Consider the following 22,525-nt stretch of genomic DNA (forward strand, 5'->3'; position numbering starts at 1 on the left):
AGCTTTCTGGAGTGCTGGAAATTTTCTGTATCTGATTTGAGTGGTGGCTACCTGGTACACATGTAAAACCACATCAAGTTATACACATAAGATTTCTGCACTTTACTATTTATTATTTGTACTATGATTATTATACATATCACACCCATATATATCACAAACTAAACAATATATTGTTATAATTACTTCATATGATATTTTACGTCTGTAACCAGGGCACAGGGGTACAAGAGCATCTGGCTCCGGGGGTCCCAAAGAGACCAGGTTCAACCATTCACTGCAGCCAAAATCCAAAGGCAGAGAGACGAGTGGTGGTGAAAAGAGAAAGGAATTTATTTCAGTGAGGCCAGCACCAGAAAGACAGCAGACTAATGTCTCAAAGACTGTCTCCAAAATGCTGAAAATACTTCTAAGTTTATAGAAGGTGAATGTGGGACAAAAGTTGGCGGGTACATGCAAGTGGGCAGGAAAGGTCAGGTTGATTGGTATCTTGAGGTCAGTCATGCGGGGTCTTGCTGGCTCAGGGCAGTCATTACTGCTCAAGGGGATAGTTTTGGTTCCCATCACAGAATGCTTTGCCTGAGTTAAGACATGAGCTGGAAAAACTGAATCAGTTAGAAAGTACAGAGTGAGGTCAAAATGGAGGCAGGTGAAGTCTTCTTTCATGTCTTTTAAAGAAGAGGAGAGAAGAAAGGAGAGCAAGTATATTTTTATAGAGTTTGGTCTTCTATCTTTGCTCCTTAAATTCACCCTTTACTCTGCAATAGGACTGATCCAACTAAAGGACAAATTTGCCCACACCATTCACTGGCTTCAAACTCATTTCAAACGCCCTTAGGGAGCATACACTGCCTTCCGCATCCAGCTCCCAAGTATCTCTCCAATGCTATTTCCCATGATTTCCTGTCTTACACCATCCCTGCATGCACCATTTGCTCAGCTGTCTGGCTTTGCTTATGTTATTTCTTATGGCCAAAGGCCCTCTTTGCAACACCTTTCTCCCCCTCCTATTTTAGTTAGCTCAGGCTCCCATAACAAAATACCATAGACCAGACATTTATTTTCTCACTGTTCTGGAGAATGAGAGTTCAAGACCAAGATGCCAGCATGCCTGAGTTCTGGTTTATGGACTTCCTGGCTTATGGACAGCTGCCTTCTCACTGTTTCCTCATATGGCAGAGAGAGAGAGCAAGCTCTCTGGTGTCTCTTCTTGTAAGGACACTAATCCCATCATGAGAGCCCCATCCTCATCATCTCATCTAAACCTAATTATCTCCCAAAGGCCCCACATCTAAATACCGTCCCATAGGGGTTACATTCAAATTTGGAGGGTACACAATTCCACCCATAGCCCTTCACCTTGCTAATGCCTACGCCTTAATTCAGTTCAGAAGCCACTTCCTCAGGAAATCCTTGACTAACCATCCTGTATACTCCCACCACCATACTCTAGACAGTGACAAAGTGTGCTTTAGTAAGGTCTTGTGCTTACCTCTTTCCTTGCGCTTATGTCTTTATTTTACAGTTATCTGTTTCTGGTCTGTTTCCCCAATAGACTATAAGCTCCTCGAAGACAAAGTTTTGTTTCATTCTGCTCTGCATTCCCAAACCTTGCACAATGCCTGGCAAATGGTAGGCAACCAATGATGCTTTTTGAATGAATGGGGGCGGGGGGGGGGCGGGGAGAAGCACTGCCCTTCTAGATTAAATAAAATCTGAAACCTTAAAGGTTGACACTGGCCCTAAAAGTGCGAGGGAACAGACGAAAAACAGGCATTCGCATAGCCCATTGAGAACGGGTTGCCCTTAATGCGGGGTCTGGGAGAGCGTGGCGTGGGAGCTACCCAATAACCATCGCCCTTGAGCGAGGCGTGAAGGGCCGAGAGCGAGCTGCTCGACGTCCAATCAGGGCTCCGCATTTCGGGAGCCGATAGCGGTTTGAGAGCCGCTTAACTAGGCCGGACTACGCTTCCCGTGATGCCCCGCCGCCTCCAGCCAGGCGGCGGCCGTAAAGCGGTTCGCTCGGTACGGCGGTAGTCCCTGCCGCTCGCCTCTCCCGGCACCGGGAGCGCTACTGCTCTCCCGACGTGGGAGAGCCAGTTCCCGGCCGTGCGCCCTCCCCGTTCGGGTGCCCCGCCCTCCGGGGGCCCCGGGTCCCCAAGGTGGTCGCGGCGGCGGCATCCCCAGTCCAGGCCGCGGGGGGAGGGGGCGGCCTGGAGACAGTGGCGGGGTCAGCACCGGCCACCGCAAGCGGGGCTATGGAGCCCAGGGAGTCGGGGAAGGTAGGCCTGGAAGGGCCCTGGGGCCGCCCACTTCCCTCCCGTAGTTCCCTGACTTGGGCTCCGGCGAGGCGGGCGGTACGGGCGGAGTCCCCGCAGATGAGCCAGCCTTGCAGGGAAGGACTCGCCCGCTCGCCCGCCGCTTCTTCCTCCGCACTAGGGCGGCCTTCTCCGCGCGCGTGTCGCAGAGAGGAGCGAACGCACGGCTCCAAGCCCCGCGCGGCCTCCTTGCCCACCCCCCACTGGCCGAGCCGCCCTCTGCCCAGTGGCCGCTTGGTTGATGCTGGGGTGGGTGACCCGCTCAGTGTAGTGAAGTAAAGGTGCTCGCTGTTTTCCCACACCTCTGTCGGGAGTTTCGGAGAGGCCCAGCGTGTTCTAAGGCTGGATGAGACCGGAGTAGAAGCTAAGGGGTAGGGGTCACCCAGGGGTAGGGGTCACCCAGAGGCAGGGTGAAGCTTTGGCCCTGACTAGATAGACTCCTCCTTCCCAAGAAAGGGCAGAGAAGAAAAAGAGAAGGCATCTGGCATATTTCCTGCCCGCTTAAAGTTGCTAGCTTATCTACTTCGTGTAGTAGCAGTAGCATCGCCAGTAAGCATATTCCATAAACTTCCTTCAGGCTTGGGGCAGAAGGCTGTGACCTGGAAGAAGAGGTGGGAGAACGTGCTTGACGCTAGAGTTAAGTAGGTTGACAGGATTGCTAGGGTCCAGAGGCAGTGTCAAAGGACCAGCTTGGTTGTAGGCATTTGACTTGGAGACAGTGGCAGCCTCTTGTGACTAAGATCTTTCTGGATGTTTTTTTGTTGCCCACTTCCAGTTCTTGAGGATTGCTTCTTTGGCATGGAGAGAGTTCCTTCCACATATTTTCAAGTGTGTATTGAGTCTCTCCTTAAAAAAAAAAAAAAAAAAAAAAAAAAAAAGTTAATCAACATGTGGTCAATGGTTACTGTGAGGGAGTTGGTGGAATACAGGATAAACATGAAGTGGCCACATTTCCCTGAGGAGATCTCCCACAGATTTGACTTCAATGACTAGGACAAGCCTGGAAGGGTTGTCCCATAGACAAAAGAGGGAAAGGATGATGAGGTTATTTTCACACTGTAGCTTCTCCTGAAAAGGCTGGGAAGGACTGAGTTAACAGAAGAAGTTACTCTTTGCTTAAGCCTCTCTTCCACACAACCTCCCCTCCACAAGCTACAGTGATGCATTTAACTGTTGAAACAACCAAAGTAAACAGTCTAAGACAAATAAAGCTCAGCTGAACCTAAGATTGAAGGGAACTGTGTGCCAGCCTCATGTTAAGCACCACAGGGGATATCAAAGAAGTAAAGGAGATGGCCCTTATGCTTTAGTAATATCCCGTTTAGTTTCGAATGAACCTAGTCTGGGGAGCACAATGTAATGGGGAAGAAGGATCATAAACAAGTGGCATTGAAAATTGGACTTAGTAATTTGAGGTTGATTTCAAGCTATTCCATTTAGTTGTGGGCTTTCTTAGCTTTTGTTACCACATTTTATTTTTTGTTTTTGAGAGAGAGAGAGAGAGAGACAGAGCAAGCGGGGGAGGGGCAAAGGCAGAGGGAGAGAGAATCTTAAGCGGGCTCCATGCCCAGAGCCTGATGCAGGGCTAGATCTCACGACCCTGAGACCATGACCTGAGCTGAAATCAAGTCAGTTGTTTAATTGAGCCACCCAGGCACCCCTAGGCTTTCTTGGCTTTTAATGGGAGAAGAAAGAAATGCAAACATTTTGGGAGGTAGGGGAGAGATTTGATGTTCTGTTCAGGCCCAACCACTAATTGAAAACCCCGGGGACTGGAACTTTGACTCTTGATTCTAATCTTGATTGCAGGGTGTCTCAAAAAGATGCTCACCCTTCCCAGTGCGTGAGTTTTCTAACCTGGGAACTTAGAAGGTTATCCAAAGGTGAAATAAAGTGATTGCAAAACAAACTGGCAGTGTTAGATATCTTGCAAATGAGTGGCAGCAAGTAGGCTGGGTGGAATGCCTGTGCTGTTCTAAAGTTCCATTGGGAGTATATATATACATGTTTGGCTCAGGCCTGGGAGCCTGGGGGTCCACTTGAGGTAGTAGCTTGGTCTATTATGAGTATCTTCCTTTGGTGCTATTTTGTGATATTTATTAACTAAAAGCAGTCTTGGCCTGTTGGACTGGGTGTGGGGGGTATCTTGCTTGCCATTGGCAGAATAATGGATAAGAGTCAAAGACTTGCCCCCATCACTCTATCCCATTATCCTGTTTTATTTTCCTCCCAGTCCTTCTCACTATATAAGATTCTCATTTATTTATTCACATGTGTGCTGACTTTACTCTCTGCTATATCCCCAGCTAGAATAGTGGAGCTGCATCTGGCATTTCATAAGTTCTCAGTATTTTGGGGATGAGTGACTCAAAATAGAATCATTCCAGGGGCCCTTCTGCTACAGGGTGTGAATGCACTGAAGAACACCGCAGTCTGACGCCTCCTGTGCCCTCTGGGAGACATTTGATTTTTGGTGCTGCCAGCTAGGAGTATTTATTGTGTATGTATTTGCCGCCTCGGCATTTCTGGTTCCTACCCCTCTGTCTTTTCCATGGAAGTGATCATTCTGATCTCATTTTTCTCTGGACCCAGTTCTGTTATTGCACTTATATCATTGATGACTGTCACCTCCTGATGGATTTTAATTTCCCTGACAATATCGATTTTATTTTGCATGTCTTAGGATCACCATGCACCAAGCACAGAAGAAACAAATAATGAATGAAATAATTAAGCACCTATGAAAAACTTTCTGCATAATGTGGTAGGGGGAAGGGGTAGGTGATGGTGAAGGAGGTTATAAAATAAGCCAGTCAGCATAGGCTTCCTGGATACCTCCAGTTCCATGAGGGATGCAAAGGCTTCCTTGCTCAGGGGAAGGAGAAATGCTTAGACCAGGTAGTTAGGAAATCCCTCATGAAAGAGATGGAATGTGGATAGGACCCTGACAGTTGGATAGACTAAGTAGATAGGAGGAAATAGAGTCAGAGAATCTAAAGTTGGGTGTGTAGAGGGAGGAAAGGTGCAAAATATGTTAAATGATTGCAATTAATCTAATCTGTCTGCAGGAGAGATTCCAGGTGGGGCATTACATAGAGCTAAAGTTAGGAAGGTGGGTTAGGTTCAGATCCAGGGAACTTGGTGCCGGGCAAAGTCAGAGTTCTGCCCTATAGACAGTGGGAATCACTAAAATAGAACATCCAGAGATATTCTTTGCTTTATGTATAGATAAGAAATTTGTCTTATTCAAGATTGGTGTTTTCTTTACATTGAGGTCACTTGGAATCAAAAGGCTCTTGCCATAATATTGGTTAAAAGAGAAATACCAGAGTTAGGGCAGTCACTCTTGTTGGGAAGACACTTCTTTATCCTCTAAGGATTCAGTCCTGCCCATACTCTCCATCCTTGGGCATGCTGAAGCTAAAGTGATGGATCTCTTGGCTTTCATTATAAGCCCACCTGTTCCCTCAGTAGGAAAGGGGGAGGGGTGGGCATGAATAGGGAGTCCTGCTTGTCCTTGGTCACAAGTTTAACCTGTCCAAGTCGGAACAGCTTGCTCGCTAGTCCTGGTGTACAGTAATCATCCTGGAATCTGCCTTCAGTATAATCTCGAATGTTCTCTTCCCCCTTCCCCATGTTGGCTCCCTTAGATCATTTCTTATGTGTACCCCTTTCCTGTTTGACTGCCTTGTCTGTTGGAGCCCATCTTCCAGCAGGATTGTGGAAATATAATCACATTTTGCTTTGGAAGACACTCTGAGAGCAAATAGTTATTTAAAACATACACGTTTGGCAGGACAGTTCTATTTTTTTAACATTTTATTATTGAAATATAGTTGCCATATGATGTTATATTTGTTTCAGGTGTACAACATAGTGATTGGAGAATTCTATACATTACTCAGTGCTCACTGCAAGTGAGGTCACCATCTGCCACTGTACAACATCATTAAATATTGACTATATTCCCCATTCTGTATTGTTCACCCCGTGTAACTGGAAGTTTGTACCTCTTAATCCCTTTCACTTATTTCTCCCACCACCATCCCTCCTTCCCTCTGGCAACCATCAGTTTGTTCTCTGTGTTTATGAGTCTCTTTCAGTTTTTCTGTTAATTTGTTTTGTTTCTTAGATTCCTTATATAGTTAAAATCATATTCTATTTGTCTTTTTTGTCCGACTTATTTCACTTAGCATAATGCCCTCTAGGTCCATCCATGTTGTCACAAATGGCAGGATCTCATTCTTTTTTATGGCTGATATGTATATACACACACACACACACACACACACACACACACACACACTTACATACATACATACATACATCTTCTTCATCCATTCATCTATCAATGGATCAATGGACACGGGTTGATTCCATATCTTGGCTATTGTAAATAATGCTTCAATAAGCATAGGGGTGCATATATATTTTTGAATTAATATTTTTGCTTTCTTTTTTTCTTAAGATTTTATTTTTTGACTGAGAGTACAGCAGGGGGAGGGGCAGAGAGAGGGAGAAGCAGGCTCCCTGCTCACAAATGTGGGGCTTGATTCCAAGACCCTGGGATCATGACCTGAGCCGAAGGCAGATGCTTAACTGACTGAGCCACCCAGGCACCCCAGTACTTTTGCTTTCTTTGGGTTAATACCCAGTAGTGGAATTATGGATCATACAGTATTTCTATTTTTAATTTTTTGAGGACCCCCCCATACTGTTTTCCACAAGAGCTGCACCAATTGTACATGCCCACCAACAGTGCATGAGTGTTCTCTTTTCTCATCCTCACCAGTACTTGTTATTTCTTGTCCTTTTTTTTTTTAAGATTTTTTAAATTTTTGAGTAATCTCTACACCCAATGTGAGGCTCGAACTCACAACCCCAAGATCAAGTCGCATGCTCTACTGGTTGAGCCAGCCAAGTCCCCGTGTTATTTCCTGTCTTTTTGATACTAGCCATTCTGACTGGTGTGAGGTGATATCTCATTGTGGTTTGATTTGCATTTCCCTGATGATTTTTGCATGTGCCTGTTGGCCATCTGTATGTCTTTTTTGGAAAAATGTCTATCCAAATCCTCTGTGCATTTTTTTAAAGAGTTTATTTATTTATTCGACAGAGATAGAGACAGCCAGCAAGAGAGGGAACACAAGCAGGGGGAGTGGGAGAGGAAGAAGCAGGCTTCCAGTGGAGGAGCCTGATGTGGGGCTCGATCCCACAACGCCGGGATCACACCCTGAGCCGAAGGCAGACGCCCAACCGCTGTGCCACCCAGGCGCCCTTCTCTGTGCATTTTTTAATTAGATTTTTTTTCTGGTGTTTACTAGTGTTAAGTTCTTTATATATTTTGGATATTAACCAGATATATCATTTACAAGATCTTCTCCCATTCAGCAGGTTGCTTTTTGTTTTGTTGATGGTTTCCTTCACTGTGCAAAAGCTTTTTTTGGTTATGGTCCCAGTAGTTTATTTTTGCTTTTATTTCCCTTGCCTGAGGAGACATCTGTAAATATGTTACTAAGGTTGATGTCCAAGAGATTACTGCGCATGTCTTGTCTTAGGAGTTTTATATGATTTCAGTTCTTGCGTTTAGGTCTTCCATCCATTTTGAAGATTTTCATGTATGGTGTAAGAAAGTTGTTTAGTTTCACTCTTTTGCATGTAGTTGTCCGGTTTTCCCAGCACCATTTATTGAAAAGTCTGCCTTTTCCCCATTGTTTATACTTGCCTCCTTTGTCATAAGTTAATTGACCATGTATGAGAAGGTTTATTTCTGGGCTGTCTGTCCTGTTCTGTTGATCTATGTGTCTATTCTTTGTGCCAGTACCATACTGTTTAGATTACTATAGCCTTGTAGTATATCTTGAAGTCTGGGATTGTGATACCTCCAACTTTAGTCTTTTTTCTCAAGATTGCTTTGGTTATTCGAGGTCTTTTGTGGTTCCATACAAATTTTAGCATTATTTTTTCTAGTTCTGTGAAAAGTGCTGTTGGTTTCTTGATATGGATTACATTGAATCTGTAGATTGCTTTGGGTAATATGGACATTTTAACAATATTAATTCTTTCAATCCAAGAGCACGGTTTATCTTTCCATTTGTGTGTGTGTGTGTGTGTGTGTGTGTGTGTGTGATCTTTATTTCTTTCATCAATGTTGTACAGTTTTCTGTTCCTAGTATTTTATTATTTTTGGTTCAATTGTAAACGGAATTGTTTCCATAATTTCTCTTTCTGCTACTTTGTTATTAGTGTAGAGAAATGCAGTAGATTTCTGTATATTAATTTTGTATCCTGCAGCTTTACAGAATGCATTTATTAGTTCTAATAACTTTTTGGTGCAGTCTCTAGGGTTTTCTATATGTAGTATCATGTCATCTGCAAATAGTGACAGCTTTACTTCTTCCTTACCAATCTGGATGCCTTTTATTTTGTTTTCTTGTCTGATTGCTGTGGCTAAGACTTCCAGTACTACGTTGAACAATGGTGGTGAAAGTGGACATCCTTGTCTTGTTTCTGATCTTAGAGGAAAAGCTTTCAGTTTTTCATCATTGAGTATGATGTCAACTCCGGGTTTTTCATATGTGGCCTTTATTATGTTGAGGTATGTTCCCTCTAAACCTACTTTGTTGAGAGTTTTTATTGTGAATGGATGTTTATTTTGTCAAATGCTTTTTATGCATCTATTCTGATGATATGACTTTTATACTTCCTTTTTTTAATGTGATGGATCACATTGATTGATTTGTGAATATTTAACCATCCTTGCATCTCTGGAATAAATCCCACTTGATTGTGGTGAATTATATTTTTTAATGTATTGTTGAATTTGGTTTGCTAATATTTGTTGAGGATTTTTGCCTATGTTGATCAGGGATATTGGCCTGTAGTTTTGTTTTTTTGTGGTGTCTTTGTCTGGTTTTGGTTAGTGCTGGCCTCATAGAATGAACTGGGAGGTTTTCCTTCCTTTTCTATTTCTTAGAATTTTGAGAAGAATAGGTATTAACTCTTCTTTAAACGTTTGGCAGAATTCACCTGTGAAGCCATCTGGTCCTGGAATTTCATTTTTCGGGAGTGGGTTTTTTTTTTAAGATTTATTTATTTATTCATTTATTTGAGAGAGAGAGAGAGAGAGGAGAGCGATTGAGAGAGAATATGAGTTGGAGGGAAAGGGTGGAGGGAGAGGGAGAAGCAGACTCCCCACCAAGTGGGGAGCCCTCTGTGGGGCTTGATCCCAGGACCCTGGGATCATGACCCAAGCCGAAGGCAGATGCCCAACTGACTGAGCCACTGGGTGCCCTGGGAGTTTTTAAATTACAGAATAAATTTCATTACTAGTAATCAGTCTATTCAAATTTTCTGTTTCTTCCTGATTCAGTTTTGGAAGATTGTATGTTTCTAGAAATTTATCCATTTCTTCTAGGTTTTTCAATTGTTGACATATAATTTTTCATAGTATTCTCTTATAATCCTTTCTATTTCTGTGGTATCCTTTGTTATTTCCCCTCTTTCATTTCTGATTTTATTTATTTGAGTCTTCTCTCTTTTTTTCTTGATGAGTTTGGCTGAAGGTTTATCAATTTTGTTTATCTTTTCAAAGAACCAGCTCTTGGTTTCATTGATCTTTTCTACTTTTTTTTTTTTTTGGTCTCTATTTCACTTATTTCTACTCTAGTCTTTATAATTTCATTTCTTTGGGCTTTGTTTATTCTTCTTTTTCTAGTTCCTTTAGATATAAGGTTAGATCATTTGAGATTTTTCTTGTTTCTTGAGGTAGGCCTGTATCGCTATAAACTTCCCTCTTAGACTGCTTTTGCTATGTCCCAAAGATTTTGGATCATTGTGTTTCCAAACCATTTTTATTTTTAAAACTGTTCATTCATACATATTTATAGACAAAAAACTGGAAGTTTACATACTGAATGTCAATAGTAATTCTTGTTTTAGTAAGGGGGTTGTGGGTGATCTTAAAACATTTTTTCTGTTCACTGTCTTAATTCTGCAGTGAACATGTATTGACTCATAAGAAAAGTACTCAGATTGTTTTTTTTAAGCATACAACTCAACAGTGACTGATAAGAATTATCTGTATTGTTTTTCTCAAGAAGCTTCTACTGTTGAAGTTAAAATAAGTTATTTCATGTGCTTGAAATCTGACCATAAAGGTACAAGGCAATTTTAGACAAATATACTAGAACTTGTCATAGATGGAAACGAATGTGTCCCTTTCACAATTGTCACTCTGGAAGGACTTCTACTTACCCCAAGATACTGATTCCCAAGATGTTGTTTTGCTTTGGTGGTGGGGAATTTATTTTTTGTTAATAATTTGTCTGTTGCTGGGTGAGGATGTGATTTTCTTGGATCTGCTTAGTTATTACTTTTTCATCTGCTTTTCTGTTTCCAAAATTGTATTGCTTTTGTCCCCTTGTTTTGTTTCCCACCCTAGTGGGGGTTTTGCTTTGGAGTGTTTTGGTGGGGGGGTGTCTTATAAATTCACAAGGAGGATGCACAATTCAGTGTACTTGTTTAATCTGCCATCTTACTTCAGTACTCCCCAAATATTTCCTGAACCCCGTACCCCTTTTTGGCAGAACAGAGCCACTTTACAAGCCCCATGGGGTATAGTTCTCCACTCTAAAGCTTTGCCTATCTTGATCGCTGATTTCATTGACAGACATAGTTCTGAATGACTTTCAACTGTTTCTAGGAATCAGATACAAACTCCTTACCAGGTTCAAGATTTTGCACAAGAATGTGCCGTAAGTTGTTGCTGAGGCCCTGGCTGAGAAGTCCTGGGGCAGGCAAAGAGCATGTTAGGGAAAGGATAATGGAATTCCTGAGTCAGCCTTCTTGATGACTCCTGTTTCGGTGCATGGCCCTTCCTAGAAGAGAGTCTCATTCCCACTGTGATTTGGACCCAGAAGGAGAGAGAGGTGGGGTGTAGGTCTTATATGGAGATGGACAATGCCCCTCCCCCAATCTGATAGGTTCCCAGAGTACAGGTGCCCTCAGGCGATCATGAACACAGGTGTGAAAGTCTAATATAAGGAGGAAGTTGGTGCTTAGCTGGTGTCATTTTTTCCTCCAGGCTCCTGTGACATTTGATGACATCACCGTATACTTGCTTCAGGAGGAATGGATGCTGCTGAGCCAGCAACAGAAGGAGATCTGTGGTTCTGACAAGCTGGTGGCACCACTAGGTATGGGCTCCTATTCACTTCCCCACCACCTGAATCTAGATCAGCATTCCAGACTGTATCCAACTGCGACATATTTGAGAATTTTCTGGACTCCTACCATTTTTTTCAGACCTGTTTACATTATTTATCTGCTCAGTCCCATATGTAACTTAACTGCATGTGGATTCATATCCTACCATTTCTCTTCTCCCCTTCAGTTGGCCTAGAGAAGTGGGGGAAGTCGGGCATGTCAAGGCTGGACCTTGATGTCTCACCATATCGTAGGGTGCCAGGTGGGAAGCCTCGCCTGTGGGTTTTGTTTCAGGTGCCCATAGGGCCCTGGAGGTCATGAATGGTGGTAGAAAGAGCATCATCTGATCTATGGGAATCTGCTCTGGGTCCCAGCCTCCACCATGTGACACTGGTGTGCCTTCGACCAAACTCTTTAACTTTTTTTTTTTTAAGATTTTATTTATTTAGAGAGAGAGTGCACACGCGCGCATGCACGTGAGCATGGAAGGAGAGGGAGCGAGAACCTCCAGCCGACTCCGTGCTGAGTGCAGAGCCTGATGCCAGGCTGGATCCCACAACCCTGAGATCATGACCTGAGCCGAAACAGAGTCAGACACTTAACTGACTGAGCCCCCCAGGGCCCCCCAACCCTCTCACTTTTTAAGCCTTGGTTTCCTTCAGAGGGCTGTCATAGAGCCTTAATGAGCTAAAACAACTTCAAACTTGGGACCCCTGTAGGTTTTTTTAATCTTTTCTGTTTTCTGAATGTCTTTTCTCTGCTTCTGGGTGAACTTTCGGTACCATGGACAGAGGTGATCATTGTTAAGCATGTGGGTACAACAGTTGTACTATTTTCTCACCTGCTGTGCCTTTCTCTTCTTGTCATCTTGGCCCCTGTCCAAGGCTAATGGGAGCCACAGTCTCAGCTCTCTGTGGGTGGAAGGATTGCAGCTGGGTTGGGTCTTCTCCCATGCCTGCCAAAACCAGTTTGAAAACTTCTGGTTCTTTTTTTTTTTTTTTTTTTTTTTAAAGATTTTATTTATTTATTCGACAGAGATAGAGACAGCCAGCGAGAGAGGGAACACAAGCAGGGGGAATGGGAGAGGAAGAAGCAGGCTCATAGTGGAGGAGCCTGATGTGGGGCTCGATCCCGGAACGCCGGGATCACGCCCTGAGCCGAAGGCAGACGCTTAACCGCTGTGCCACCCAGGCGCCCCTGAAAACTTCTGGTTCTTTTAAACCAGAAATTGCAGAGTATTTAAAAATATTTTTTAAAAAAAATTTTTAAGTTTATTTAAGTAATCTCTACACCTAACATGGGGCTTGAACTCACAACCCCGAGATCAAGAGCCTCATGCTCTTCCAAATGAGCCAGCCAGGTGCCGTGGTTTCTTTATAATATTTAATAAGTTGTCAATATTTAATCCCTGGGAGCTTTCACATGGAATTATTTCTGGTTTTTCTTGAAAAATAGGACAGTCTGGCAGTACTGACCCTGCGTTCCACATGGTGGCCTCCCCCTTGTGGGGGAGCAGTGACTGCCCACACACATAGGCAGGTCACCACAGCCTCTCACCTGGCCCGGTTTCCTCAGTTACGTTATCGGTCTGACCCCTCTCAGCATTTGGGTTTATGAGCCTCTGTTCTGAACCAGTAGTTTTCCTACCTTTTTAGCTTCAAAAGGGGCACAGAGCCTTGCTTGTGCCCCTCATTGCATTCACTCAGACCCCCATTCTTTTGGAGGCCTCATGGATATCTGAGTTTCTCTGTCTGAGTTTCCAAACCACTATGCTAAAGCATCGAGATTCCTCCCTGTGTCCTTGACCAATTATCTTACAGTGCGGAGAGGATGTCCCAGGTAGACCCTTCCTTAATGTTGTGGTGTGACCTGGATCCAAGACTTCATAAGTGCTTCTCTCTGTTCCTGACTCAGGACCAACTATTGCCACCCCAGAGCTGTTCTATAAGTTTGAGCAAGGGCCAGAGCCATGGCTAGGCAATGTCCAGGGCCAGAGGAATGTCCTGAGCCACCAGCCAGGTAAGTGTGGGTCTGCACGGGAGGAGGGGTGCTAGCTGGAGAGAGGGAGCAGAAAGATGGGCACCAGGACTCCTGTCTCATCCTTGGCCTCTCCCTGTTCTCTGCCAACTCACACACGAATGCTGTCCTTCCCCAGCCACCACCTTATCTGAAATATGCACACACACCCCCAACATCGTTCTCCAACCTCTCCATCTCCCTTTATTTTATTTCTTCCTGAGAGTATATGTTGATTTATCTCTATATGCTAAGTTCCATGAAGGCATGACTTTGTCTTATTGACTCCTGTGGTCCCAGTGCTGAGAACAATGCCTGGTGCGCAGCGGTTACACAATAATCACTGAGTGAATGAACAGATATCTGCTAAGTTCTAGGGATTTATCTTGGCTTTTCTCCCCTGAGAAGCCTGTCCTGTTGAGGGACTGCCTTGGCTAGAGCCGAGCCAGATGACATCTTGTCCTTGGATGAGATGGTTGAGTGAAGCAGCCCCCACTGTAGAAGAAAAGGGAGGCAGAACGAGCTCTAATAGGAGCCGACTCACAGGCATCTGCTCTCCCCCGTGATCTGTCTCAGAGGGACCACAGGGAGCCTGAGACTTCAGAGATACTAATTTATTTTGTTTTCCAATGCTTGGCTCATTTTAAAAAATATTTTATTAATTTATTTGACACAGAAAGAGAAAGAGAGAGAGCAAGAGAGCGTGTGCACAAGCAGGGGGAGCAGCAGGCAGAGGGAGAGGGAGAAGCAGGCTTTCCACCGAGCGGGGAGCCTGACGCGGGGCTCCATCCCAGGACCCTGGGATCATGACCCAAGCCCAAGGCAGACGCTTAACCGGCTCCTAATTTTGACCCGGCTTTCTCTTTATCAGCCACTTTGGCTACAATTGGAGTAAATACTGTTGAGTCCCTGGCCACTGAGCATCTGCACTTACGTTGGTGCATGAGAAATGGCCCTGGAGGAGTTTAAAGCCACCTACCCTGCATTTCAACTAAGGAGTGAATAAAGAAACTTCTAGTTTAGTTTGAGGAAGAAAAATCTTAGTGAGTTCATGAGAGTTGTTGCCTCTTTGGAAGGGCTGTGGTGTGAGAGAGGACTTGTGTTTCTCTGGAGTGCTGAAGCAGCTACCCTGAGTGGAAGAAACTTAAAAGTGGATCGCAGCTTAAGGCAAACTCTGGGGACCAAAACCGTCTACACAGGAGGTAGATCGTACGCTTGCCCCAAACCATGTGAGCAAAGTGCAGATGTCTGTCTGGCAGGGGTACCGGAGAGGAGATTCCTGCTGAGGTTGGAGTTGCAGGATTTGGCTTTAATTATCTTCTTTAACCAACATTTTATTAAGTTCAGTGTTCTTACCCGTAAATAAGCTGGAACTCCTGGAGATGGTGCTGCTATCTTAGGTTGCAGAGATGAAACTGCAGAGGTCTCTTTTTGGCCAGGCGTATCTGCCCTTTAATCTTCAAAAAGGGAGAGATGCTTAAAGCTCACTTGATTTTCTTCTGGCTCAGGTGAGGTGGGCCTGGGGAGCTGGGGGTCTGAAAGAAGAGAATCCAAGTAGAGCCTGGGCCACTCTTGCATGTGATTTCCAGCTTTCATATTTGCTACACCGAGAGGCCTGTGAGGTGCAGTGGCTCTAACTATAGGATTTCAGAGCAGATGCCATCAGTCTCTTTTCTCTAAAGGGAAAAACAAGATGGGCTGCATGGAAGAAAGGGACTCTCGAAGTCCAGCCAGAGAAGCCAGACTGGACCTGCCCCCGCAGAAGAAAGCCTGTCTTTCTCACTTATGCACAGAGCATGGCAACACTGAGGTAGACTGTACAGGAAAAAGCAAAAAACCCTTGAAACCCCGCTCTATCCAGAAGTCTTGGTTTACACAGTTCCCGTGGCTGGTCATGAATGAGGAGCAGACGGCTCTCTTTTGCTCTGCTTGCCGTGAATACCCATCTGTGAGGGACAAACGGTCAAGATTAATAGAAGGTTATACAGGACCATTCAAGGTGGAGACTCTCAAATACCACGCCAAGAGCAAAGCTCACCTGTTCTGCGTCAATGCCTTGGCAGCACGGGACCCCATGTGGGCGGCCCGTTTCCAGAGCGTCCGAGGGGAATCTGGAGATGTCCTGGCCAGCCCGAAGCACCTCTTCACGGCAGACTACCCCATATTGTACCCCCCAGGGCCTCTGGGAGCCTATGATAACATGGCTCAGCTCCTGCCCAGCCCAAGAGCTGAACTGGAGGACCCGGGGGGGAATGGAGCAATTCCTACATTGTATCTAGACTGCATTTCTGAGTTGAGGCAAAAAGAAATTGTTGATGATGTCCACAGCTCCTCAAATGGGAACATTTTGTGTGATGACACTGCTGAACCCTGCAGCCAGGTAATGTGTTTGTAATAATCGCTGGGTCTCAAGGGGAAGGATTTCGTACTAGCAACAGCACATGTCACATGACGATGATGGGAAAATTATAATAGCCATACCCGCTGCGACCATTATAATGTTCCAGACCCTAACATGCTTACGGTGCACTAGGCGTTATGTGCTTTACTAGTGTTATCTCATTTATTTATTTAAAGATTTTCTTTCTTTATTTTAGAGAGAGAGCACGCAGGGGGAGGAGCAGAGGGAGAGAGAGAGAGAGAATCTCAAGCAGACTCCACACTGAGCATGGAGCCCCATTCAGGGCTCGACCTCACCACTCTGAGGTCATGACCTGAGCCGAAACCAAGAGTCCTTGCTTAACCAACTGCCCCACCCAGGCGACCTGTGTTATCTCATTTATTTAACACAACAGCCCTATTATTTTCATCTCCTTTCACAGATAACAAAACATAATTAGTGGGACAGAACGCTCCAGCTTCTGATATAAAGGAAACCTCTAAGTTTAGGACGATAATCTTTATCCAGAATCCAAAACAGTCACAAAACTCAGTAAATAATACGCGACCACGAAACAACCACAGAGCTCTTAATTTCTAAAATGTTTTCAGCTTTAGCTTCAGAATCATGCAGCACTGCTACACACTGCACAATTTCCTCAGACACGTTGTTTTATGTAATGTTTTTGATGCCACTCTGAGGCCGTTGGAGCAACTCGGACAAAGTCTCTTGTTGGGAGGGCACAGACTATCAGGGGAACAGACGTGGCCAGAGCCCCCAGCTGGCCCCGCCCCTCCACTCCCTGCGCACGCGCACAGCAGGCCGGAGGCTCTAGCGCTCGCTCGCGGGTACCTTGTAAGTTCTTAGTTCCTCGCAAAATTGGTCGTAAGGAACCTGTGTGAACTGGAATTTGGAGTAACGAGATCCTTCACCATTTCTCAACTATTTCGTATAAACAGGATTTTACTACAAACCATTTTGAGTGCCCCTCTGGTATTCCCATGAGAATAGCTCAGCTGTTCCTCTTCCCTCGTAAGGGCCCAGCTAAAGTTAGTAAGCTTGAATTTTTCCAGGAGCTAGAAAAGTGACGAAGCTCATTTCTCTTCATGTTCATGTTCCTTCTACTTTTTAGTATTAGAAGCTAATAAATTGGTCTAACCGTTTATAATTTGAATTCCTTTAGCAATAAGGCGTGTGTCAACCGAGTAACTGAATACAAGCATCTTTCGTTCTTCTGCACTACTGCTTCTTCCTTCCTCTCCCAGTGGGCAGTCTTCGCAGGTGCTAGAGGCAGACGGTCACCGTTGTAGGCACAGATGAGTAGAAGACACCCCCTTAGGACTGCGTAGGGCAAGGTGCAGTCATAATGCTCTGCCAGGACCCCTGTTCTTCAGCGCATTTTTATTTCCTCCTAAGAGACCTAGGATCAGACTGAGGCTCATTTTTTTTTTTTACCTACTAACTCTGGGCCTCACAAATTTGCTTCTTTGACTTTCGGTGGATACATTAATTCCTCAGAGTTACATCTGGGCCTCTTGGCAAGCCTCCCAAGAGAAATTAGGCCTTGAGAAGGAACCTAAAAGTACCACGCTGGGCGTCTGGCATAAGAGGCCTGTTGAGTGACTGCTGCTCTTTGTTGCAGGATCCTTCTGAAGAGGGGCTGTTTGAGGAGGTTCCTGTGGTGTTTGAGGAGCTCCCGGTGGTGTTTGAGGATGTGGCGGTGTATTTCACCCGGGAGGAGTGGGGCATGCTAGTCAAGCGGCAGAAGGAGCTGTACAGAGACGTGATGCGGATGAATTATGAGCTGTTGGCTGCCCTGGGTAAAGATTCACGTAGACCTTTGTTCGCCACCATCGTCTGACATGGGAAACCCGCAAGGGCAGCTGTGGCTTGTGGTCATCTTCCCATTTCTGCCTTCTCCCTGTACATAGGCAGAGAGAGATGATATTTTTTGCCCCGCAGAACTCTCCCTGCTTTGAGATGCAGTACTTTATCCTCTCTTCATCCATATCTCCATCCATCATCACCTTCCACCAAACATCCATTGAATACGTCCTACGTGCCAGGTGAACACAAGCGAAGTAAGGTCTCTGCTTTCAGGGGGCTAGCAGGTTTTCGGGAGAGACAGACACTTGAATGAGAAACTCTGAAATAACACTAGCTCTGTAAAAGAAGTTCAGGAAAAGTGCCCTGAGGCTGCTAGAGAAGGGTGGTTTCATTTTGCGGGGCATTGGAGGGAGGGAGCAGGAAAGTCTTTACAGAGTCGGAGGACAGGACAAGTGGACAGGGAGAAGGAAGGCCATTGGGACATGACAGAGGGAGGGACGGGATGGGCAGAGGCCTGGAGGCGCCTCTCCTTCTTCTGTGCCAGGGCTGTTTCCTCGTGCCCAGGGGCCAGCAAGGGCGGGCTTGGCCGAGGTGTCACTAGAGGGGGCACTGGAGAAAGATGAACTTAATATAAGTGCTTGTTACCTTCTCAGAAGAGTGCTCGCTCTTGCATCTGCCTCTTCGTCTCTTTGCCTCCTGTTTCCGTCACATGCCCCCATACTCAGGGGGCATCAGAAGGGGAAGACAACTTTTCATCTTAGCTCTTGTTTGCCTACTAGCGTATCTGGTTACAGCAGCCTTCCAGAAGAGGCTGCTGTACGTGACTTAGGAATACAGCAGCAATCTGCATCGTGACTTCTACAAGATAAGAACCTAGAATATTTGTGATTTCACTGATGTCCTAGCCCTTGGTTTATACCGCCCTTTCGTGCACGGATAAGATATGGATTATTTTCTGCACATTCCTGACCTGTATGCTTGTTTTTATCATTGTTCATCATTTTTAAATGGCTCCCCAAACATTCAGATATGAGGTAAAAACCGATTTCTTTTATGACGATAGAGGTGTTTTCATCATGTCCTCGGCCCAGGGCGCTCGTACAAAGTACGCATTCAAAGTGCATCACTATCCCCAGCACTGTTTAAAAGCACTGAAAATGAAGGGAAATTCATTTTTAAGAAGTACACACCCACTTATAAAAAGTTGGCTCTTCCTTGAAAGGAAAGCACAGTAGTGATGTGCTTTGCCCTGGGGACCCCTGTGGAAAGGGGCAGGTGTCTGGTATTGACCACAGGGCGTCTCCTGATGCCAGGGCTGGCCATGCTCCATGGAAGCATTTGGTCAATTTCTTTTTAACTTAAGTGAGGAATGGGGAAATCTTCACTCCCTGGGGGAAATAAGGGACAGTTCAGTGTGGGTTACATTCTGTTTGGATGAACAACAAGTATAATCAGAGGAAGGGTAATTAAGTTTGCTTGAGTGTTGCAGGCAGGAGTCAGGGAAGGCTTTATAGAGAAGGAGGCTGTCCTCGTCAGTCGTCTGTGAGCCTAAAACAGGTACAGAAGTCTAGGAACAGAGTTTGTGTGTGTGATCCATTTTTGTGACTTTAATTAGGTCTCCAGCGATTATCCTTTAACTGCTGTCTGATTTAGACAGTTTTCATGTGTGAGGTATAAAACTTTAAGGAGCCTTCAGAATATAACTGGGGCCAAACACAAATGATTTGTATGTTTAAAAATGACCTTTTAAAGGGCATTGAGCTGATCACTGGGATATAAAACAGTATTGACAGTGCAGGGCTATTTGGCTTTGGCGAGTGTTTTTTCTCCCACACTTCATCCTCCTGTGGCAACCACTTTAAGAGCTGAGAATCAAATAGTATTTGGTGCTATCTTTCAATTAATTTTTTTACAAATAGGACTTCACCATGGAGTGAACTTAAATTTTGAAAAAGAAAACCCCATCAGAATTTTCACAGCCAAGAAAAGTTCGGTTGGCCTTTGAGCAAAATCTGTCCATTTTTAATGTTTCTTATATTTTGTCTTGAAATACTGTGATCTGCTTATCCTGGGTGTTTGGGAAGCTTTGTGTCTTTTATTCTAACTCCTGGAAATCAGAACAGTGGCTTCTGCCGGTCACTGAGTATCTACTGCGTGCGGGTCCTCTGTTGAGTCTCTTGTATATATATCCTCTCTAATCCTTAAATCAAACCTCTCAGGCCGGTAGTAGTAGTATTTGCAGATGAGAAAACAGACCTGGGAATCGCAGCCATCTAGCTGGACCACGGAGAAGCTGAAATGCTTTCTACTGTGTGCATTGCGTGTGCCTCACCCCCCTTAGCTTCCTGCTTGTGGATGTCTCCTGCCAACTGCACTCCCTCTCTTTCCGGTTCAAGATTTGTGCTAATTGTGGTGTTAATATAATAATAGTAATAGTAATAATATACCAGGTATAAGATGAGATTATTTAAGACTTCAAACAGTATAAGAATTTTCTGAAAGTCTCCACTCCCATGCCTAGGCCCCCTTGCAGGAGGTTGCCAGTTTGTCCAGCTCTTTCAGACCTTCTGTGCAGGTCACTGTTAGCCTGCCTCCGCGAGGACTGGCTGGAGAAAGGGGACTGGCTTCCTCCCGCCCCCCCCCCCCCCCCCCCCGTGATCAGCTCACATTGCTGCAGCTCAGCTCAGCTCAGGTGGCAGGGCTTCGGGGCTTTGGGGTCTGATGGTCTAGTGCTGTTGATTTCCTGTTGCTCGGATCCTTTGAGGAAACCCAGCTAATTCCTCCATTGCTCTTGTTAGGGTTTCCAGCTAGTAGATTTGTCCTTTTAGATTTTATAATTATTTTACTGGTTCTTAAAAAGACAGTCTCAATTTGATGTAGTCAGACTTAGTATTAATTTCTGTTGGGTTTTTGGCACTTAAATCACATAGACTGAAGCTTTTCAACAGATAGAATGTCTCCAGGGTAGGTGCACTCACCTGTCACACCCTCCTGGGCCTCACCAGCTGTCTTGTCAATAGCACTGAACCTGGAGGGGACGGTCGCTTTGTTTGTGGAGAAAAGAAGACGTGTGTGTTTTGTTTTTAGTGCTTTCCTATTACAGCCTTTTTTTTTTTTTTTTTAACGTAGACTTGCTTATTTAGAGCTATTTACTTTATCATTCTATGGAGTCTCCGACTGTTCTTTCATTTCCATACTTTAAATTCTGGTTTTAGACTTTGGTTATATTTGATGACGTCTCTCACTTTCCCCCAGAAGGAAAACTCAATTAGATTCCATTGTTAAGAAACAAATATTTGTCAGAAACAAAAATAGACATGCCAGTAGAGGGACTTTGTGGAATCCCTTGTTTTTATTAGTAAAAGTGTCGTCACCTGCTAAGTGGCAGGTCGTGCACTTGAGGTGGGCCGTGCCTTTTCTACAGGTGAGGTCATCAGCTACAGCTAGACCTCACAGAGAGCTGGGGCCAGAAGTCACGCCTCTAGGTAGAAACCAGAACTGAGTGGGCGGGCCCTCAGTGAGAGATGAGCAAGAGTTCAAATGGCTCACATAATGTGTAGGGGGCCACTGCTGGATGGTGGGCCGTATGTGATGGGCTCCAAGTGGGGGCAGTGCAGGAGCTAGGAGAGAACCAAGGCAGGGTGCCAGGGCAGCTCTCTCCCAGTGATTCATGGGTATGGCCTGCCAACCTTTGGATGGCAATAGCCTGGAAGGGTTAGACGTCTGTGTTTGTGAGCCAAACCATTTTTAAGGACTTTTATGGAATGTGTGTGTGCATGTCTACGTGTGTGTGTGTGTGTGTGTGCGCACACACGCACACACACACACACATGCATGCACTTGCTATGGTTAGGTCCCCTCTGCCGTTTTTCCATTACTAAGACTTAGGAAAATCTGCTTGAAATTTCCCTCCGTCTCACTCATTCTGAACGGAACAAAAAGAAAAGGTTTTTGGCAACATTTTAGCCACAGCTTCCAAGAAGTCCAGTTGGGGTACAGAATTCCCGGGGCCAGTGTGGTGGTGGCGGGGCAGGCAGAGGTGGCCGATCCCCAGGGAGGATATAAACGAAGTGCACCGATTCGGGGCTATTCAGTCTTCTGTGTGTTTCCAGTTATTTACAAATATTTCTTCATAATTACTTTTTTAATATACATAGTTCTAACAAGACTTAAACCAAAAATGACAGTACCCTGTCCCACCTTTCTCTGTTGCTCGGTCCTCCTCCCCAGAGGCTCTTAGCTGCTTCCTCTAGTAATGTGCCTCTTGATTTCTAAGAGATACGCACAGACATGAGTTTCCAAAGAATGAGCCTCCTAGGGTGCACTCAGAAGACAGCTGTATTCTTTCCCATCACTACTTGTTTGGATCAGCTCTGTGCAGCTTTTTTTCCTTACCCTTTGGGTTGACAGAAGAAAATTCAGGGTGCTTTACTCGATATGAATATCGTATTGAGGAAGAAAGGAACTGTTCGCGAACAGGGAGTCTTCAAACCCAAAGTGGTTAAGAGCTTGGCTCTCCACATTTAAAGCTCAGTTTATAAAATATGAACGAGGGAGTACTTTGGGTTTGTTTGTTTGTTTTTAATTGTAATTGGTTGCTAGAAATGTACATTCTTTTCAGGGTGGTAGCACTGTGTAAGTTTCCTTGCACGTAGCAGCTGGCTTGGAACTGTAGTCAGGTCGTACTGTCATGAAGAAAGCGTAGGTTTTAAGGCCAGCATCCCCATGTAGGCGAAATGAGGGCTGTTTAAGATTTGATTATGTGATTATGAGTGTT

General features: G+C 44.9%; 1 protein-coding gene across 1 annotated transcript in view; it reads left to right on the forward strand.

The window, feature by feature from the left end:
• The first annotated feature begins 453 nt into the window (after positions 1–453).
• ZNF862 (zinc finger protein 862) overlaps positions 454–22,525 on the forward strand; it is a 35,035-nt gene continuing 12,963 nt past the window's right edge. The window contains exons 1-6 of the mRNA XM_026479078.3: positions 454–472; positions 2,038–2,282; positions 11,404–11,515; positions 13,440–13,544; positions 15,224–15,921; positions 17,564–17,741. Of these exons, the coding sequence (XP_026334863.2) occupies positions 454–472; positions 2,038–2,282; positions 11,404–11,515; positions 13,440–13,544; positions 15,224–15,921; positions 17,564–17,741 (1,357 nt within the window). The remainder of the gene's footprint in view (positions 473–2,037; positions 2,283–11,403; positions 11,516–13,439; positions 13,545–15,223; positions 15,922–17,563; positions 17,742–22,525) is intronic.

Source organism: Ursus arctos, unplaced genomic scaffold, assembly GCF_023065955.2.
Source record: "Ursus arctos isolate Adak ecotype North America unplaced genomic scaffold, UrsArc2.0 scaffold_3, whole genome shotgun sequence".
NCBI classification, from domain to species: Eukaryota; Metazoa; Chordata; class Mammalia; order Carnivora; family Ursidae; genus Ursus; species Ursus arctos.